Source organism: Parathielavia appendiculata (genome assembly GCF_033297405.1).
Source record: "Parathielavia appendiculata strain CBS 731.68 unplaced genomic scaffold N657scaffold_7, whole genome shotgun sequence".
NCBI classification, from domain to species: Eukaryota; Fungi; Ascomycota; class Sordariomycetes; order Sordariales; family Chaetomiaceae; genus Parathielavia; species Parathielavia appendiculata.
The window spans coordinates 511,596-530,392 of NW_026944226.1; the positions used below are offsets into that span (position 1 = coordinate 511,596).

The 18,797-nt window shown below is 57.8% G+C and overlaps 4 protein-coding genes across 4 annotated transcripts; 2 read left to right on the plus strand and 2 right to left on the minus strand.

Annotated features, from left to right (window-relative positions):
- Nucleotides 1-155: 155 nt before the first annotated feature.
- On the plus strand, nucleotides 156-8,649 carry N657DRAFT_573877 (uncharacterized protein; the record flags this gene model as incomplete). Its single annotated transcript, XM_062788995.1, has 12 exons — nucleotides 156-290; nucleotides 448-1,401; nucleotides 1,450-1,730; nucleotides 1,794-2,279; nucleotides 3,517-3,668; nucleotides 4,096-4,649; nucleotides 4,740-5,191; nucleotides 5,281-5,480; nucleotides 5,540-5,794; nucleotides 5,944-6,048; nucleotides 6,126-6,287; nucleotides 6,995-8,649. The coding sequence occupies 12 exons, from the start codon at nucleotides 156-158 to the stop codon at nucleotides 8,647-8,649; spliced, it is 5,391 nt and encodes a 1,796-aa protein (XP_062646926.1).
- A 466-nt stretch (nucleotides 8,650-9,115) lies between these two features.
- On the minus strand, nucleotides 9,116-11,734 carry N657DRAFT_597481 (uncharacterized protein). The gene is made up of 2 exons (XM_062790027.1): nucleotides 11,292-11,734; nucleotides 9,116-11,223 (listed from the first exon to the last, which is right to left on the minus strand). Exons 1-2 carry the CDS (start codon nucleotides 11,456-11,458, stop codon nucleotides 9,303-9,305), a joined length of 2,088 nt encoding a protein of 695 aa, XP_062646927.1. The 5' UTR covers nucleotides 11,459-11,734; the 3' UTR covers nucleotides 9,116-9,302.
- A 341-nt stretch (nucleotides 11,735-12,075) lies between these two features.
- N657DRAFT_645893 (uncharacterized protein) lies at nucleotides 12,076-13,421 on the plus strand. Its single transcript, XM_062793027.1, has 2 exons — nucleotides 12,076-12,431; nucleotides 12,497-13,421. Exons 1-2 carry the CDS (start codon nucleotides 12,344-12,346, stop codon nucleotides 13,147-13,149), a joined length of 741 nt encoding a protein of 246 aa, XP_062646928.1. The 5' UTR covers nucleotides 12,076-12,343; the 3' UTR covers nucleotides 13,150-13,421.
- Nucleotides 13,422-13,467: 46 nt separating this feature from the next.
- N657DRAFT_672188 (uncharacterized protein) lies at nucleotides 13,468-17,799 on the minus strand. Its single transcript, XM_062795625.1, has one exon. It carries the CDS (start codon nucleotides 17,419-17,421, stop codon nucleotides 13,831-13,833), a length of 3,591 nt encoding a protein of 1,196 aa, XP_062646929.1. The 5' UTR covers nucleotides 17,422-17,799; the 3' UTR covers nucleotides 13,468-13,830.
- Between the last annotated feature and the right edge of the window lie 998 nt (nucleotides 17,800-18,797).

Genomic DNA, 18,797 nt, shown 5'->3' on the forward strand with positions numbered 1-18,797 from the left:
TCATCCTCGATCGGCTGCAACCCTTCTCAATTGCTCCTTTCGACGCGCATCGGCACGGAAAACAAATCCTTTTTTCCCACTTTCTGCACCTCCAAACGCACGCTCCGGCATTGAAACGCGCTGGTCAGGATTGATATCGTCTGATCTGCCCGACAATGGACGCTTATTCGGCGGGAGCCCCACAGCTGACGCCGAGCGCCAGCCCGGAGACGGCGAACTCCTCCTCAAGCCCGATGCTATCGGCGACTACTGATTCCCGCGCGGCCCAGCAGCCCGCCGCCGCTCCTTCGGTTCCTGCTGCATGTCTCGCTTGCGTGAGTCCACACCCTCCCTGAGTCTTGTTACTTGCGTATCCTTTGTTTTTGCCCCCGCGTATTCGCATTCCTGAATACCATTCTTCACTTCGCCGAAGTGAGCGCTGACCAATCTTATCACCCTGCGCTGCAGCGCTTCAAGCATCTCAAGTGCGACGGCAACACGCCTTGCTCGCGCTGCACCAGCTCCAACACTGAGTGTCACTATGTGCCGTCTCGCCGGGGCTACAAGGGCCCGAGGAGAGGCACGGCTCATAATCCGAACAAGCGCCATGCATCCTCGTCGCCCGACGAGACGGGCCCCGGGAACTGTCCCATGATGCTGGGACACGGGGGTGTGGCTCTCGCCACGCCCGCGCTCGCCGGCTTCAACCCAGGCATTGTGATCCCGGACCAGTCGCCCATTTCTTATACGGTCCCATCTCCCCTGACCAACGTCCCACTCTATCGAAACCCGTTCGCCCCCGCCATGGATCCCAACGCACTCGCTCTGACCACCACTACCACGGCGCCTGCTCCGCCGGTCCAGCCGCCCGTGCCCACACTGGCTGAGCGCTGCTTTGATGCCTTCTACCACTTCTTCCATGCTGGCCATCCGTTTGTGCTGCCAAGGGAGTACTTCCTGCGCATGCTCAAGGAGGGCACGACGCCCAATCTCAACGCCGTTGTCGCCGCCATGCGATACATCGGGTCGCTGTACGTCGACGCTGGTCCCGCCAAGGCAACCTACCTTGACGATGCCATTCGCCAGTGCTACCAGCCCGGCACTCCAAAGGACGGCTTCCTGATCCAGGCTCTGCTGCTCGTCATCATTGGTCTGGATGGGTCGTGCAACCAGGCCAAGGCCCGGGAGCTGCTTGCCGACTGTGAGCGCTATGCCATCGAGATTGACCTTAACAAGCGCGAGTTTGCTACCCTGCACGGCCGCGGCAACCCCGTGCTCGAGGAGAGCTGGCGGCGGACCTGGTGGGATCTCTACGTCTGCGACGGAATGATTGCAGGGGTCCACAGGGTTACCTGCTTCGCCCTGTTCGACATCCAGGCCGATGTTGGTTTGCCATGCGAGGAGAAGGACTTCCTCTCCGGGGTAAGTAAGGCTTGGTGTTGTCATCTGAACTCTGCTAACGCTGGCCAGCGCATCCCCCGAACACTCTACATGGAGGATTTTGACGACGAGACCTTCGCGGACGAGGAACGCGAGTTTTCGTCCTTCACCTACCGCATCGCTGCGATTCGGAACCTCGGCCGGATGATGCGCATGCCGCCCGTCACGTTCCCCGATGACCCGGTCATCGACCGCATGCAGTCGCTGCTGACCAACTGGCGGATCCACCTGCCCGACAGCAAGCGCGACGACCTCAACAAGAACTGCCAGCTCGACGAGATGATGTTTCAAGCGCATTTCATAACGACAGCGTAGGTCTTCCTTGTTATGTCATCAGACATCAACATTTCTGCTAACACCAGAGAAAACACTAGCTGCACAATCATGCTCCACCAACCCGTCTCCCAACTCGACACCTCTCCAGCACAAGCCGTCAACTCGTGCGCCCCGCACCGACCCAACCCCGCGGGCAACATGTTCAACGCGCACACGCGGCACACCCTGACGGCGGCGTCGGAGATCTCCAAGATGATCACGCAGCCAACCGAAATCACGCGGCACACGCATTTCTTTACGTGCGTCATCACGTTATCGTCCATCGTCCACCTGAGCCGGTGGGCCCTGTACTTTGTCGACGACGAGGATCACCTGCGCCAGCAGATCCGTCTCAACATTGGCGCGCTCAACAAGCTGAGCAAGATTTGGAAGGCGGCGGATACCGCGTGGGGACAGGTCAAAGGCGTGGCGCAGGAGATTTACCGCGAGAAGAAGGCGCAGCAGATCAGTCCTGCGTTCTGGGTCGGGTTTACGCAGGAGCAGATGATGAATAGTATTAGGGCGGATGAGGGGATTATGGGCGAGTTTAGCCAGGTGGCTGCGGTGGGTGAGGTTCAGGTTGCTGGGGTTAGTCAGGGGTAGACAGACGGGAATTTTGGGCGATGCTTTCGTTCCTTCGTTTGTCTTATGGATTGGTACGGGTACCAAAAATGGGGTGGGCAGCGCAGGCGGAGTTCGGTTGTACGGTCTGGACTGTTTTGGTTGGAACGCGGTTTTGAATGGAGTGAGCACATTTGGGCTTTTGAAAGCTGGCAGTTTCTGGTTAATTTCTGCTATTTACGATGATATCTCTCACCTTGGCTTGTGAGGGGCCATCATATCGACTCGGACAATTTCAGTTGTCTGTTTCGAACCTCTGGTCTGTCAATACCGATCTTCGGTACGGATACATACTCGGCACGGTGCTCGGCGGAAAAGGAGTACAGTACCTACCGATAGTAGTAGTGTTTTGGAAGGTACTCTGAAGAAGAAGATTTAGGACTGCCTTCGGTGTCTCGCTCAAGCAACGCGACCACTTGTTGCTCGCTGCGGTTTTAGTAGCTGGCTTCAGCCCTGTGGACTCGCTTGATGTGGATCTCCGGAGGCCAAGGAGTCGGCGACTTGCTGGATCTGGGTGATCGCATCTGGGCTAGGAGCCTTGGCGACTTGTCGGGTGGGCGAGACGAGGGGCCTGCCGAGTCGGGCATGAAGGACGGGTTGGGGTTGCGGACTTTTGAATTAGTCGCCGATGGGACGGCGATGAGAAAAGGGGTGCTGGAACCGGCGCAGGTGGTCCCCGAAACAGCCGTAGCCCTGTCATGCAGCACGTGGCAGAGGCAACCCCGTGTCTCACCTCGTGGGGAGATCCCGAGGTTGGGGGCGGCATGGGTGGTCGGCTTAACTCCGTCGTCCCCCAGACACTATACACCCCCTTGTCCATTTCCGGGCCCGGTAGCCGGATAGTGGTCGGCGAACTCCGGCGACAGGATGGGCAATACAACCCAACGACAAGCGATGCTCAGGTGTAAGCGGGCTCGGCACGCCGAATGCAACCGCACCGCGCCTTGGCTTATTTGCGGATGAATTTTCAACTCTTCTCAGCCCGCTATTGGATGATATGCGCCCGCAACTCGGATCTCCCGTCAGGAGTTCCCACGTTGCTTGGCTGGCAAGGCTGACTTAAACGCCGTCCAGGAATACAGCACTGATTTGGTTGGTGGTGCCCGATGATGCCCTGTTCCGCTTACAGATCTCAGGGATCCGAGTTGCTCTTGCTTGCAGCGATGGACATCGGAATCATACGTGGCATGGAGAAGATAGCGAGACCCAGCCAGAGTTCTCAGGTATCGATATGGGTCGGAGATGCTGCCTGCAATGCATCCTAGGGGAGGATCGGGTCGTGGGCCCCGATTTGGGTTCCGACGAGAGAACGAGTACAGACATACTTAACAACATGACAGCCCATTCAAATCGCGCCGCTTGGATGAAGGTGACTCCCGCTTCGTTGGCCGACAACTCGGCGCGTTCCGTAGCCCTTGACTGTCTCTCTACAGCCTACGATTCGCGCACACGATGACAGACAAAACCGCATCTTCTCCGGGCTCGTTCGCTGACCCAGGAACCCAGGAGATTTCCAACACTGACATTGAGCGCGCCATCAAAGCAGACGCCCACCTTCTCAACACAACCGTCCACTCCTTCGCCTGGAAGGGCATCACGGTGACGGTCAAAGACCGCGAGACAAAGTTGCCCAAGACACTTGTCGACAATGCCCACGGCATCGTAGAGGCCGGTCAGTAGATTCATCCTACCTTTCTCCTCAACTTACTCTCGCTTGCCCCCTAATGCCTCTTCTCTCAGGCGAGATCCTCGCCGTACTAGGCCCCTCGGGATCAGGCAAGACGACGCTGCTCAATGTGCTTGCCTCCCGCCCAACAGCCGGCACAACCAATACAACAACAGCAACAACAACAACAACAACAACAACAACAACAACAACAACAATTACAACGGCGACCCCGGACAGCGGCACCCTCCTCCTCAACGGCCGCCCGGCCTCGCAGTCGGCTTTGAGGGAAGTGACCCGCTTCGTGGAGCAGGACGACTCGCTGGTCGGCGCTCTGACGGTGCGCGAGACGCTATATTTCGCCTCGCGCCTTTCCTCATCGTCACCATCAACAACAGCGAAAGGAAAAGAAACATGGCAGGACCGGGTGGCGCGCATCGAGGGGTTATTGGATGCGTTTGGGCTGCGGGAGCAGCGCGATGTGCTGGTCGGCACGCCGCTCAGGAAGGGGATTAGTGGTGGGCAGAAGAGGCGGCTGGGCGTGGCGAGCCAGCTGATTACGGCGCCGAAGGTTCTGGTGTTGGATGAGCCGACGAGTGGGCTTGATTCGGTGGCTGGGTGGGAGGTGGTGAGATTTTTGAGGAGGGTGGCGAAGCGGGAGAGGGTGAGGGTACCCTTTCTATCTTACTCAAAAGGGGGATGGCTGACAGGGACTTAGTTGATCATTATTGCGTCGATCCATCAGCCGAGCACGTCGACGTTCAACCTGTTCGACAAGGTGATGCTCATGTCTCGCGGCAGGGCGCATTACTTTGGGCCCGTGGCTGGCGTGGCGCCTCATTATGAGTCACTCGGGTACCCGATGCCGGTGCATGTCAACCCGGCCGAGTTTCTGCTCGAATTGGTCAACACGGACTTTGCGCCGGACCGGGACTCCGCGATGCAGCGGCTAGGTGAGATGCAGCGTGCTTGGGAAGGGTCGGGGATGGCCAGGGACCTCACCGCTGCTGTTGCTGCTGCCGAGGAACACGGCTCAGGGGTTGAGCTCGAGATGATCGAGCGGAAACCGAGCCTGCCGAGCCTGGTGCTAACGCTGCTGCACCGCAGCTTTGTCAAGAGCTACCGTGATGTTGCGGTTTATGGCATCAGGTTAGCCATGTACATTGGTGAGTACTCTCCAGAATTCTTAAGGTGTCCGAGGCTACGCTTACTGACACGTCGACAGGGCTTGCTATCATGATGGGCACCGTGTGGCTGAGACTGGATGCCTCGCAGGAGGCCATTATCCCGTTCATCAACGCCATCTTTTTCGGTTCTGCGTTTATGTCCTTCATGGCCTGTGCCTATTCGCCAGCCTTCATCGAGGACTACATGCTCTACATCAAGGAGAAGCGCAACGGTCTCTACGGCGCCACTGCCATGATTCTTTCCAACTTTCTCGTTGGCATGCCTTACCTGTGTATGTATCGGTCTCTTCTCTACCCCAAAGTTTCCTCGTACTCACCTGGGTGTCTCTAGTCATATTCGCCTTCGTTTTCTCAGCCATCTCGTATTGGCTGTCTAACATGCAGCCCACTGTACAGGCTTTCTTCACCTCGGTTCTCTGGATCTTCCTCGACTTGCTCGCGGCGGAGAGCATGGTGGTGCTCCTGACGTCGATATTCCCGTCGTTTGTCATCTCGCTGGCCCTGATCGCCTTCGCTAACGGGCTCTGGATGAGTGTCAACGGCTTCATGGTGCCGCCTACGATACTCAATGTCTTCTACAAATACGGTACGTGAAACTAGCGCTCTGTCTGCCCCTTTCAAGGTGTCTCGGGAGTTACGGAAGTCGCTTGGTCCCAAAGCGGCGGTCTTGCACCCGAGTTACTCCCGAATCACGCTTGATAGGAATACCACGACTAACATTGTTGCACCCAACAGTTTTCAGCTATTGGGATTTCCAGAGATATGTGTTTGAGAACATGATGGTGAATGAGTTCAATGAAAGGGTTTATAGCTGTGCGGAAACAGAGATGGGCTGTCACTGTGAGGTCCCTCTCCTCCCTCTCGATTCCCTTCCTGCCCTTTCTCAAGTCCAACCTTCAGACTAACAGACGGGATAGGCATGTGGCAGACAGACCTCGCAGCCCAATGCCTCATTCGTGGCCAAGGAGTCCTTGACCAGTACAATTACAAGCCTGGGTATATGGGGAAAGATATAGGCATTATGATTGGCATCATTCTTGGCTATCGTCTTGCCGGATGGATGGTGCTGAAGCTGAAGGGTTAAAGGAAGGAATAATGAGAAAAGGGGTAGTTATTGAAAAAAGGGTGGAGGAAAACGGGTGTACGGTTATATTTCGGGTTAGGGTAGAACCAGATGGTGGTGTTCCGGATTGATTCAGAGTCGCTCGAGGGCTGAGACGAGTACCAATTCCCAAATGGTACGGATTCCCTGAGGTCAGTGAAATGTCGATACAACGTCGATGGGATTTTGGTGGATGGGGGGAATTCGGGGTCTCACCGTTGTGAGGCCCACCGTTATCTGATGCTCGAGCCTCGGGCATCTGAACATAGCCCCACTAATCGCGTGAGGCGCGTCGCTTTGGCGTCCAGCTTGAACTTCGGCCACAGACCCTGCCCCACAACGCTCTCCGGTATCCTCAACCCAAACTGTAGCCTCCCATACAACCGAAGCGCTACTTCGGAACATCAGCATGGAGCTGACATCGCCTCTAACAACACTAGGCAGCATATCCACGCCTGATTCGTACCACACAGCGCGGTGCTCGCCGTCGAATGCCGCCGACGAGACGAACCTGAGCAACCCCGTCGACGACCCAACCCTGCCAGACGAACCCGTCTACCGAGATGCAGTGCCGCTTCCCCACGAGCTGAAGTCTCACTGCCAAATTCACTTTGAAGAAGAGCTCTGTCTGTTACCCGCCTCCCTCAGTTCCAGAGCCTTACCTTCTAACCTCCCCGGAAACAGACACGGCCGCAATCCACATCCTCTCGGGCCTGCTCAGCGACGGCACCACCACCACCAACCTCTCTTCCCCTGGAAAAGCCCGCCGCCTCCCAAAACCCAAGCCCGTACGCATCCCCCCTCCATCCCAAATCGCCCTCCTGGCAACCCTCATCATCCACCCCTCCTTCACCTCCTGGCCCCGCGAACAAAGCAACCTCCACGCAGCCTCATACGCGCTGTCCTACCTGCGCAGCCTGCTCAGCACAGCAGGCCCCATCAACGCCAACTTCCGCGCCGCATTCGATTTTTCCCGCACCACCACCACCAACGTGACCCGGCACAACAACAGCACCAACACCAGCGAGTACGGCTCCGGCTCCGCCTCCCCCACCTCGTCGAGTACGACAGACGAATCCGACACGGTCCTCTCGTCCCGCTTCGCGCGCTCCGAGCTCCTCTTCCGCCGCGCCTCGTCCTTTTGGGCCGTGCTCGGCTGGGCCTTTCGCTGCGCGGCCGAGTTTCCGTCGCACCGGTGGCGGCACTGGCGGGTGTGGTTGGACTTTGCCGTGTCGGTGCTCGAGGCCGACTGGGACCAGCGGCTCGCGCGGGATAGTGCAAATGGGAGGAGCGGGCAGGGTAAGACCGGGCGGCCGTTTCCCATGCTCGAGAGAAGTTTGCTGGTTGGGTATCTTGAGGGGTTGAGGAGGGATAGGAGGAATGTGGTGAAGGAGGTGTTGCGGGCGGTGTTTGCTTTTTGTGATGGTGGGGAGAACGTGGCGGGCGATAGGGCGGCGTTTGGGGAGGTGTTTGAGCGGGAGACGGTTGTGAGGAAGGGGAAGAAGAGCAAGAGGAAGAGGGGGGAGCGGGATGAGCAAGCGGTGGTGGATTTGGAGAATGATCGGTTTGGGGATTACTTGAATGGGGATGAGTTTGAGTCGGATGAGGAGGAGGAGGGGGAGGACCAACGCTTGCCGCCGTCGACCGCAGCACCAACGAGGCACCGACGACCTGGGAAAAGATCGAGACCTGAGAAACCAGCCGCCTTCACGCTGACTGACGCCATCGCCGAGACGGTCCCCTTCCGCTTGCGCATCTTCCGCCTCCTCTCGGCCGCCTCTTACTACCTCAGCGACGCCCTCGCGCCAGTCCACGAGCTCTACGGGAGTTTCATCGACCACGTCCGGGGCCTGCCACTCCCGCTATTCCGCCTCTTCATCCAGTCCCACCATCCCTCCCCCTCCATATTACCAGAAGACGTGCGCGTCTCCTTTTTGCGCACGGCCATCGAAGAGCTCCTGCCGCGAAACATACCCGACCCGGCCGGGGTCGACCCGGATAACCCGGGTTTCACGACGCTGCGCGTCATGGAGGAGTGTTTCTTGCCCTTTGCCGCCAGCCGGGTCACGGCCGAGGACAACGCCAAGCTCTCGCTTGCGCTCGAGAGCATGCTTGCGTTTATCTACTCGCGCGTCGAGGTGCGCTACTCGGGGAAATTGCGACGCGCCGTCGAGGCCGGGATTAGGGCGCGCGAGGACAAGATCAGGAAGAGAGGTGGTGGTGGTGGGGGCGGTGGGGGGAAGGGTGATGCGGCGGAGAAGGCGGCTCAGGAGGCGCTGGCTAGGTCGGCGAGGAATTTGAGGGTGTTGGTTGATGCTATTGAGGCTGCTGGGAGCTAGAGGGTGCTCTTTAGTTTCATTATTCTTAGAGGGCTGGTTGGAAGAAATGGTGTTAGTGGCATGTCGGTCTCGGTTGGGTTGGGTTGGGACATTTTGATACCCGTCGACGGTTCCGCACTGTCCGGCAAACGCGTCCTACAGTATTATAGGCTTCTTAGTTGTATGGCATTCTCGCTGGCGTGCAATAAAATGGCAGGACTGGGCGGGGACTGACAAACATGTGAGAGCTTATGGGGATTTGGTCGGGGTACATGACTTACCATGTTCTTGTCAGAAACAGGAGTTAAGGGAACCAAGGAGACTAGAGCTAGAGTGAAGGGTTGAGAGGCAGTTTTGAAAGAATCATGTAACGGCTGGTAAGCTGCGTTGCAAATCAAGTTCTCGGAGCATCAGTGTTCACCAGGGGTGATCGGATCGTGTTATGATAACCTTTGTCCCCTGGACTCGACCTCAACAACACTGTCCTCGCAAGAAGCGAACCGAATCTGATTCAGCTACTATAGCCAGATAGATGTATCACTACTCTAAAGTCAGATATCCTCCCCTCCAACTCCAACCTTTCACAAACAGCAAATCACAACCGCAACCCCCAACCCAAACCAAACCCCGACCTCAGCCCAGACACCTAGTAGGATATCGACCTAGGTATTTATTTACTTCGGCGGATTCGGCAACGGCCTAGGCCCCACAATCTGCCTCCTGCCAGCCCCAATGCCGTGCGCCCCTTTATTCTGGCTGTCCCCGCCCGTATAACCCGTCCACTGACTGACATCCCACCTTCCCCCGATTCCACCTCCGATACCATCAACGCCGCCGCCGCCATCCTCCTTGGACCTTGCAGCCGCCTTGGCGGCCGTCTCCTTTTGCGCCTCCTCCCACTCGCGCTGGCGCTGCCTTTCCATCTCCATCTCGCGCTCTAGCAGGGACATTTTGAGGCCCCGTGGTTGGGCGGGAGGATGATTGATGGTGGCGGGGAAGCGGTCGGTGCGGGGGAGGGTTAAGGGGCTGTGTTGTTGTTGTTGAGGCGCGGAGGGTGTTGGTGGTTGTTGCTGGCGCTGTCGTGAAGTGTCGGGGGAGGTGATGGATGCGTACGCAGCGGGATCTGGGAGGGGGCGCGAGCCGGTGTGCTGTTTCCGGACTGGGAGGGCCGGTGGTGCTGCCACCGGGTCCGGAAGCGGCCGCGAGCCGGTGTGCTGCTTTCGCATGGGGAGAGCGGGCGGCGCTTCGCCTGTCCGATGGGTCTTAACCTTGGCAGCGGCGGTGGTGGGGTCTGGAAGTGGTCGTGGTGAGGCAAGGGGTGGTGGGGATAGTGCCTCGTCGAACTCTTCGTCGTGCTGCTCTAGTTGCTGCTGATGATGTGTCCACTGGGTGACGAGGAAATTGCGCTCATCACGCACGCTCCAAGAATCCTGCCGGGAGACTGGTTTCTCGGCGGGTCGGCTGCGCGACCGCGACCGCGCCTTCTTACGATCGCCATCGCTGGTTCCAGGCCGGAGAGAGCGTCCCTGGCGTTCCCTTTGATACTCGGCCTCGCGTTGGCGAGCCCGCTCAAGCTGCTCCTCGAGCTCCCTTATGCGCGCCTTGTCGGGTGACTCCTGCTCAGCTTGGTACTGGCTGAGATACTGCCCGCGCAACTGGGAATTGCTCTTCTCGCCGCGCGCCGCTTGACGCCCCTCCCTCAATCGAGCCTCGGCCTCTTCCTCCTCCCTGCGCCTTTTTTCCTCGGTCAGCTTCCACTGCCGCTCCTCCTCTTCCCACCGTCGCTTTTCTTCTTCGATTCTTTTGCGCTCTTCCTCTCGCAAACGGCGAGTCTCTTCTTCCCACCTGCGCTCCTCCTCCATCCGGGCCCGCTCCTCTTCGGCCTCGATTTCCGCCTTGCGCCGGCGTTCCTCCTCCTGTCGCTGTCGCTCGGCTTCAGCCTCCTGCTCTTTTCTCCTCTTCTCCTTCTCGGCCAAGCTCGGTACATAGGGACCCGCGCTAGTAATCTGCCGACGCCCTCCAAAGGCGATGCCGAGGTTTCCCTGGCTCGCGCCGCCCATGTATCCGTACTGCGCGATGTTCCAGGCCGGCGACGTAGCGCCTTCGTGCTCTTTCTTGCTCCAGCTGCTGACTGGGGGTGGCGGGCTGGAGTTGCCCTGTGTGGGCGACTTAGTGGGACTCCAGCGGCCAGAACTGGAGTCGCCCGTCTTGGCCGCCATGGTAGGCTTGCCGTAGAGGGACGACGTGTTGCTTGCGTTGGACACTCCGCGGCCGCGGAGACCGGTGGGCGTGGTTGGGCCGGTCGATTGGGGGCTTACGACGCCTGCTCGGGAGCTTCGTGGGCCAATCGAGGTAGGGAATGCCGAGGGGTTGACGGTGTGTGCGGCACGGCTGAAGGCGCCGATGCATTGGAGCACTTGGGCGGGGTCCTTCTGCTCGTAGAGGTCGACGGTCAAGAACATGTCGTGTTGTTGGAGGTTGAGGGGCGGCTGCTGACATGCGCGCAGGAAGTGTGAGATGTTTTCCATCTGGACGAAGGGCATCGGGGATTTCTTGAACTTTACGCCGGGAGGTCCGACAGAGAGGTTGACGAGCCTGCGACCTGTCAGATGGAAACATACACAAGATAATTTGAAAGATTGTTCGCGACATGATAATCTTACTTGCAGAGGGCCACGCCATCCTTCAGGACGTCGAGCAGGTCACCGGGCGGCAGCCTCTCGCCCAGGATGTCTTCGATCCATTGTTTGGCCTCGTTCGCGGCGGCGGGCGTGTACTTGTCGAGGCGCAGCTTGCGCAGGTCCTTGTCCAAAGACGACACCGACGCCATGGCTGCAACTTGCCAGTGCTGTATCGCGCGGGTGAACTCAGGGCAGTCGATGGCGAAGTGAGTTGGGAGGTGGGTATGGCCAGGTTTAAGTAGCGTCGAGCGGCTCTAGTCAAGATAGGCGGCTGACGCGGCGACACCAGGGAGTGCGATTCGATCGATGTCCGTTTGGTGGGATCTCAGAGAGAACGCGACACGCAAACAGTGTGCGATTGAGAGTAATCGGGATGCTGTTGGCGATGAGTTCTCCCTTGCTCGGCGACTTAGGTCGACTCGGTCGGGCACCTTGATTACCTGGTAAATTACACGTCATTCCAGGGCCTGCTGCGCGTGGGTCAGGCCTGAACAAAAAGCCACATTGGTGGATGGGGGAGGCTGGTGTTCGCTTGTTTGTGGCTGAAACTCAGCTCATGGAAGGCTAAGGTATGACCTTGTCAGATCTCAGGATTCCAACCCAAGTTTGGGTATTCTGACAAGCCTTGTATTCTGAAATTCCAGGTAAGGCTTGGCTGAGCCACGGTTAGCTGAGATACGGGGATACCGCGGGGCCAATGGTGCTGGTTGCCATTTGGCTGGCGTGGCAGGAAAAACGTCCCATGTACACGTTAAAGCCCTAACCCGTAGCTCTATAGCCTTCTCAATCGGGTTAGCAGACTTCGGAACATTGAGAGTCTCAAGTGCCCTAAAATCGATTTCAGCATTTCAAAGCCCGCCTTTGGAATACCCAACCCTGAGCTCATGCGATGGTCTTCCGGCTTGGCAACGACGTCACTCTCAACAGCTCAAAAAATATCCACTTGAGCTTGTCGCGACATGTGCAACTCGACGCCGAAGCGAACGGATTAACCCCTTATTTAGTGGCCAGATCTTGGCCAAACTCGGTCAAACATGTCACAACCACCAATCTCCCCGTTCCTCCGGGCTTGGTACAAATGGAAAATGCTGCGCCTGCCCTGGCGGCGCCAATTCCTGATCGGTAGCCCGCAATCCTCCTTTATCATCACCTCCTTTCCGCCGTACTGAAACCCGTATTTCTGTCAGGCCTCGACCTAAACGGAAACACCTACTGGGAATTTCTCGACCGCGGCTCCCGCCTGCCCTCCCCGGATCCTTTGCACCACCCGCTCAAATCCCCCGTCCGCTGGCGCCGCATCGTGCGCTACCCGCGCGGCGCCCCCTACTCCTCTTCCGTCCCGATCCCGCCTGCCTGGCACCAGTGGCTGCGGCACGCGCGCGCCGACCCGCCCTCGCTGGCAGAGCAGCAGGCCGAGGTCGCGCGCCAGGAGCGCATCCGCGTGCTTGCGGCGCAGGCCGACGCCCGGTGGGAGGCGAAACCGAAAGTTATGGAGGGTCCCATGGCGTCGGAGACAAGGAAAAAGATGTTGGGTGTCAGGGAGCCTGCTTTGGAGACGGAGCGGCAGGTTGGGCCTGGGAGTAAGGTTGTGGCTGAGGCCAGGGCGAGGGAAGACAGTGAGGTGAAGGGAGATACGGTAGGGGCCGGGACGGGAGAGGAGAGGGCGGGTGATAGCGAGGTTGTGGATCAGCGCGAGCAGACGTGGGAACGGCTGAGGCGGAAGGAGGAGGAAGCTGCTGTTGGGGCGAAAGAGAAGGACCCCTGGAAGCAGGCCAGGGGAGGATCGAGGGAGACGTGGCAGCCACAGGCTTGGGCACCGGCTGCGAGAGAAAAGAAATGAGGCGGTGAGAGATTGAGTGAACAAGTCATTCAAGTGAATGCAACAATCGCGGGCGATGGACAGCCGTCACTTGAGTCCAACCAAGGTCCGATTGCTCACGAGGAACGGAGGAGGAGGGAAACAACTTACCAGGCCCAACGTGACTGAGGGCGAATCCCTGAATACGCCCGTGTACAACGTTGTATGCGTACACACATGTTGATGACTCTAATAGCCGGATGTTGTTTGTTCAAAAATGTATAATTCCAGCACGTGCCTGACCAACTAGAGCCGCTGTGCGGAGATGATTGGATTTTCCAGCAGCATTCATTTCCATTTGGACAGGCTATCAGCTTATGCTACATCATTAAGACAAAATAGTACAGGAAGATATAGAGTGATAGTTCCCAACCAGGCTTTTTGACACCCCGGTCCCAAGACTCCAGCCCAGTTCATGACCGCCAACAATGCAGCAACAGTGAAGCGACGCCCGCCTTCCCTTTCTGTGCCCTGTAACTCCCTAGTCAGAACCCCATATAGCTACATCCCAGCAAGTAATTTATTTACAGTTAGATACCTTATAATCAAGAAAATAAGGGAGTAGTAACCTAGCTCTTACCCCAACATCCCCTGTATAAAAGCCCACCTCTTGGCCTGCGCTCGTACATCTTACCCCTACTCCCTATCACCAACCATATAAATTCACATCCTCCCAGTGAACTTCCTAGCCCCGTTAACCCGAGACCCAGATGACCTCCAATCCCACTTAGCCCTCTCAAACCCACCCGCCGCGCCCGGACTGAACCGCCCCGCTACGCTTCCTAGCGCTTCCATCACAGACATGGGCTCGCGCTGCTGGCCCGCGTGAACCGGCATCAGCTGCGGCGAGGCATAGTACGGCAGCACCGACTTCTTGGCTTTGGCAGCAGCAGCCGGAGGAGTGGCTTTCGCCCCGGTGGCAGATTTGGTAGGCTGCTGCTTCTTAGTAGTAGATGTAACAGCGGTAGCGGTAGTGGTAGTAGTGCCTGTCGTTGAGGTGAGTGGAGGCCTCCTCGTCTCCTTGAGAATCTCCCGAAACTCCTTCTCATCATTACATATCTGCGCGCGGATGAAGCGAAGCTCCGCAGCCGGATCGTTGGCGGCTGCCTCGGCTTCGCGCAGCGCTTGCATCACCGGCACGCGGGGCGTGTACGGGATGTCGTCGAGCTTGGGTGCCAGGGATGCGTTATTTGGGACGATGCGCTCGTCGAGGCAAGCTTCGTCGCCCTTGGCAAGCAGACTGGTAATGTCGATGCTCTCTCCGGGAGGGATCGGCGTCGGGTTGGAGGGTGTGACACAGTCCATGTCGACTTCTTTCCGCAGGACGCGGTCGATGTCGACGGCCGAGAAGAAGGCGCAGCTCTGCGGCAGGTCGTGGATGCCGACTTGCTGCGCGAACATGGTGCGCGTCCAGAGGTTGGCGACCTGCAGCGCCATGGCGGCGCGGTACTTGTCGTTTTCCCGGACCAGGTACCGAATCTCGTCGTGCACGGTCAAGGCCAAGCGCGCGCCGAGGTTGAAGCGCCGGATGAGGTAATCCATGGCGACGATGAGGAGGTGCAGGTAGTCGACGCCGCTGGACTGGATAGCCCAGTTGATGCGCGAGGTTAGATATCCTCCCTTGCTGATGAAGCGGCCCAAGAGGGCTTCGGTGATGCCCGCGCCCAGGACCGGGGTACGGGGGCGTTCTTGCTCGGCGAATTCTTCGAGCTTGTTGAACACAAACGACTCGGTTCCCCCACGCCAGAACGACCGTTTGTATAATGATTTGCGGTTGGTCTTGGTGCCCTTGGTCGTAGCATAGAGCTTGCTGGCGACCAGAAGCGTGTCCTTTTCGCTCAGGCTGGGGTTAAACTGTCGCAATAGCTGTGCAGCAAACTTAAGGCCGGCGCCGTAAATGCGCCCGTAGTTGAACACCTTGGCGTCATTCCGGGTGATGCCCAAAATCGATGCCGTGCGGCTGTGGAGGTCCGTCCCCGCAGCCTTGGTGCCCTCGAGCGTCATGAAGCCGATAGCGTTGCCGCCGTGGATCCGGAACGTTGCATCACCCACTACCGAGGCAATCCACAATTCTTCCGAGTCGACATCGGCGCCCACAAAAACATATCCCGGCGGAGCGCGGACCATAGCCTTGAGCTCCGACCCAACGCGGTTCTTCTTTGCGTTGGATGCCGTGAGCCACGTGTTTTCCACCGCTCGGCGGGTGATTGTGCCCATGGGAATTACCTGGGGCAGGATGAAGCCACCGACCGGCGTCTCCGAGTCCCTGACTGGTTGTGTAAGTTTGGCGGCGGAAGGGAGGTTGTCCTGATAAACAACCAGCTGGGACATTATCCTGTCCCGCGCACTGATCCAGTATGAGCACGAGGCGTTCATCTCGAGCGCCTCTTTGGCGTAGGGATACTCGGACGAGAGCGTCCCCTTCTCGAAATACGGGAGGTAACCCTTGGCCATCGGACTGGCGCAGCGAGCTGCGGGTCCGTCCTTGTGCGGCAGCTTGAAGTAGAAGTGGTCTCGGTCGTCCTTCAGTGCCGCTATCGGCTCATCCGCCAAGTCGCACGGCATCATTTGCCGGTCCGTATACTTCTTTGCCTCGTTGCGGGGCACCCTGAAGGTCCAGCCGTGCTTGTCGGACCAGAATAGCGGATGGCCGTCCCACGCCAACCGGAGGAGCAGCGGCGCGATCCTTGTGCGGACGCTGATATTGATGGGAGAGTCGTTCTTGGCGAACAAGTCCTTGTACCACTGGGGCATGCCCGGTTTCTTCTGCCTTGCTGCCGGCCGTGGTGAGTCGTTCTTTTTCTTGCCCTTCACCATCTTGATCTCCTGACCGGACCAATCTAACTGCGACATCCACGGGTCGTTGGCCCATTTCTCCCGGTCGTCCTTGATCTCTAGGGCCTTCTCGGCCAGCGAGATGAGGCGTTCCTGGACGGCATCCGAGAGCTTGTGATAAGTGGCTTCCGCATTGGCAAGATATGAGTCCCACGACTTGTCGACGGGCAAGATGACAGACGAGAGATGGCGCAAGGCGGCAAAACTCACGGGATGAGGGCATACACGTAGGAAATTGGGAAAGACGATCTGGTACACACGATGCGTGATGGCGACGTCTGCCGCGCAATAGGTTAGCAGCTCGTCCAGCTTTTCCAGCACCCCGTCCCGATTCAGCTCGCCGAAAGCGTTCCGCAGCTCCTTGTCAATCGACACATTGAGATGAAACTTTGCAACGTCCCGAAGGGAGTTGATGGAGCTCCTCTCAACCCAAAGCTCTTCCTCCTCGGCGGTAAAGGCACCATTATTGAGTAGATCGACCAGTTCAATGTTGCTCGACTCCTTGGCGATCTTGTCCCTCAGCTCCCGGTTTTTTTTGTGCTTCATCCAGGTTGGCCGCTGTTGCGAGCACATGCCGTTGACGGCAACGTGTAGTGACATGGTGTCGAGGAACGAATTTCGTGTCTGCTGTAGATCGTACTCCTCCAAGATCCGCGCTCGGTCGAATCCGACGTTGTGTCCCACGATTACCCTCTCCTTCGTGCGGTCCCCCAACGGTACCAGCTGATGTTCATTCTCCGTCTCTCCCAGCAACCACGGCGACAGCCATGCATACCATGCGTCTGGGGTGCCGGCGCAGGCCATGACGGCATAGGGAGTCTCCTTCCACATGACCTCGGTGTCGAAAACAAGCAGGTTCCCCTCGGGCACCTCGACCTCCTCGGTCGTTCCATCCGGGAGATATTTCGTCCATCCGCTCCGGCGCACCCATGTCTTTGGTTTGGGCGGCAGTGTCGACTTGGCCAGCCGCTTCGCATGCGTCAGGAAGGGCTCGGCGGCGTCGACGCCGAGCTTGTGGAAGTGTTCATCAAGTGTCTGGCCGGCCAGGGGTGGCAAATCAAAAGCGATTGGAGGTGTGTTGTCGGTGTTCTTGCCCAGAAGATCATGGCGGTGAAGGTGGTCGCGCGCAAGCTCGACAAGCTCGGGAGAGGGGGGACACGTGTTGCCCTGGGGAAACAGCTGCTTGTAGATGGTGGTGCTCAGCTGTTGGACGCCGATCTCATTGAAGCGGGCCTCGCAGGCGACTGCGAGATTCCTATCAGCGACAGGAGGTACAACAGCTACCGTTGAGTCCCACCGGCGCGGCGGGAGGGCAGCTAGATGGCGACATGAACGGCGGGCGGCGTGATGTCGGGCAAGTCGGATGAAATTCGCTGCAGGCGCATCTCCTCCTGGAAATGCGCGCATCGAAATGAGCATGATGCACACAGCGCCGCACTCAAGACATGGTAGCTTGGGTGGGCAGATCCGACTTCTGATGGAATGCGGTGTCCGGGTCAAAAAAACGTCGGCTTCCTCTGGGCTGGCGGCAACAAATCACTTCGCGGTGAGAACCCTGCAGAAATGTAGCCGATCTCTCCATCAGGTCCATGACGCTGCAGTGGATGCGACGGAAGTTGCCGCATAACGTTACCTTACGATTTTACCGTACAATCCCGCCTCTGGTTGGTTGGTTTGTTAGCGCGGCACATGGCATGCCCGAGTCAGCAATGGAAAAGGTGGGATTGTAAGGGAGAAGGCAAGAAAAGCAAAAAATGGGAAGATAGAACGAGGATACAAATGATAACTAAGGAGAATAAAAGTAAGGAGAAGGAAAAGAGTGAAAGAAGAGAGAGAAATTAAGAGGAGGAAGAGGAAGAAGAAGGGGAAATCAGGTAACGTTATCGTTAGTTTCCTGTCGTGTTTAAGGATTTCTTACCAACAGATTCCGCGCTAACCAACCAACCAAAGGTTAGATTGTACGTCCGTACGTAGGGCTGGCTCAGCCTGGGCAAGATGGATCCGTGCGGGCCATGGTGAATAGGGGGTAAGTAATGCGCAGGAGGTAAATAACGAAGCGATCAGCTTAAAAGTCGATGTGCCGCTCACTAGGCACGGACGCACAGTTCCATCCATCAGTAGTGGTATTTTAAACTTTTAGCAGGTGCCCAAGGTTTTGAGTAAATCCATAGTTACTCTTATGATTTCGCTCGCCTTCCACTTGTCGAGAGACGGGATCCATTCTTCAAAAGCTGGTTGAATTCTAGGTCGAGGTTGAACCACCTAGTGAAATTGAGTGTGAAGGGTTGAAGTTGGTAAGAGCGGTCATAGGAGACTGACAAGGTCCGGACCCGAAGCGGAAGGAACACCAGCCAACATGGCGTCAGCCAGGACACTCCTGCCCCTTTGAGCCCGTTATTATTGAAGACTGCGTCAGGTTTGACTCGTGCGTCTTGGGCAGTCCCTCACTGTCTCGAGCTTGGGTGAGCAAGTGTGTGAGGTGACGCCCAGCAAACCTATGGGTTGCATCGCGGGCGGTGATCTCCAAGTTGTCATCCGGACGGACTGTGACATCCGGAAATCACCTTTGCTCACATATTTCTTCGGGCTGCCCCTGGACTGCTTCTCGTCTTCTGCATCCTTCCTTACGGCGTGAACAAAGGCCAGTCGACCATATCTGCTCGAGCCTAGAATTCGCCAAGGCCAACAACATTGTCCAGCCGACACCGTCTCCAGGATTCGAATCTCGGCATGCTGCGAAGACGTCACGGCCAACCCATAGCTTCAGACTTCAGCAGCCATGGCAGACAGTTTCT

Bases quoted from the DNA above. Each gene is read 5' to 3' on its own strand.
- N657DRAFT_597481 (XM_062790027.1), bottom strand. From the start codon at position 11,458: ATGGCGTCGGTGTCGTCTTTGGACAAGGACCTGCGCAAGCTGCGCCTC. The intron at 11,224-11,291 runs GTAAGATTATCA...GACAGGTCGCAG, and splicing joins GATGGCGTGGCCCTCTGCAA to GCTCGTCAACCTCTCTGTCG.
- N657DRAFT_645893 (XM_062793027.1), top strand. From the start codon at position 12,344: ATGTCACAACCACCAATCTCCCCGTTCCTCCGGGCTTGGTACAAATGG. The intron at 12,432-12,496 runs GTAGCCCGCAAT...TATTTCTGTCAG, and splicing joins GCGGCGCCAATTCCTGATCG to GCCTCGACCTAAACGGAAAC.
- N657DRAFT_672188 (XM_062795625.1), bottom strand. From the start codon at position 17,421: ATGCTCATTTCGATGCGCGCATTTCCAGGAGGAGATGCGCCTGCAGCG.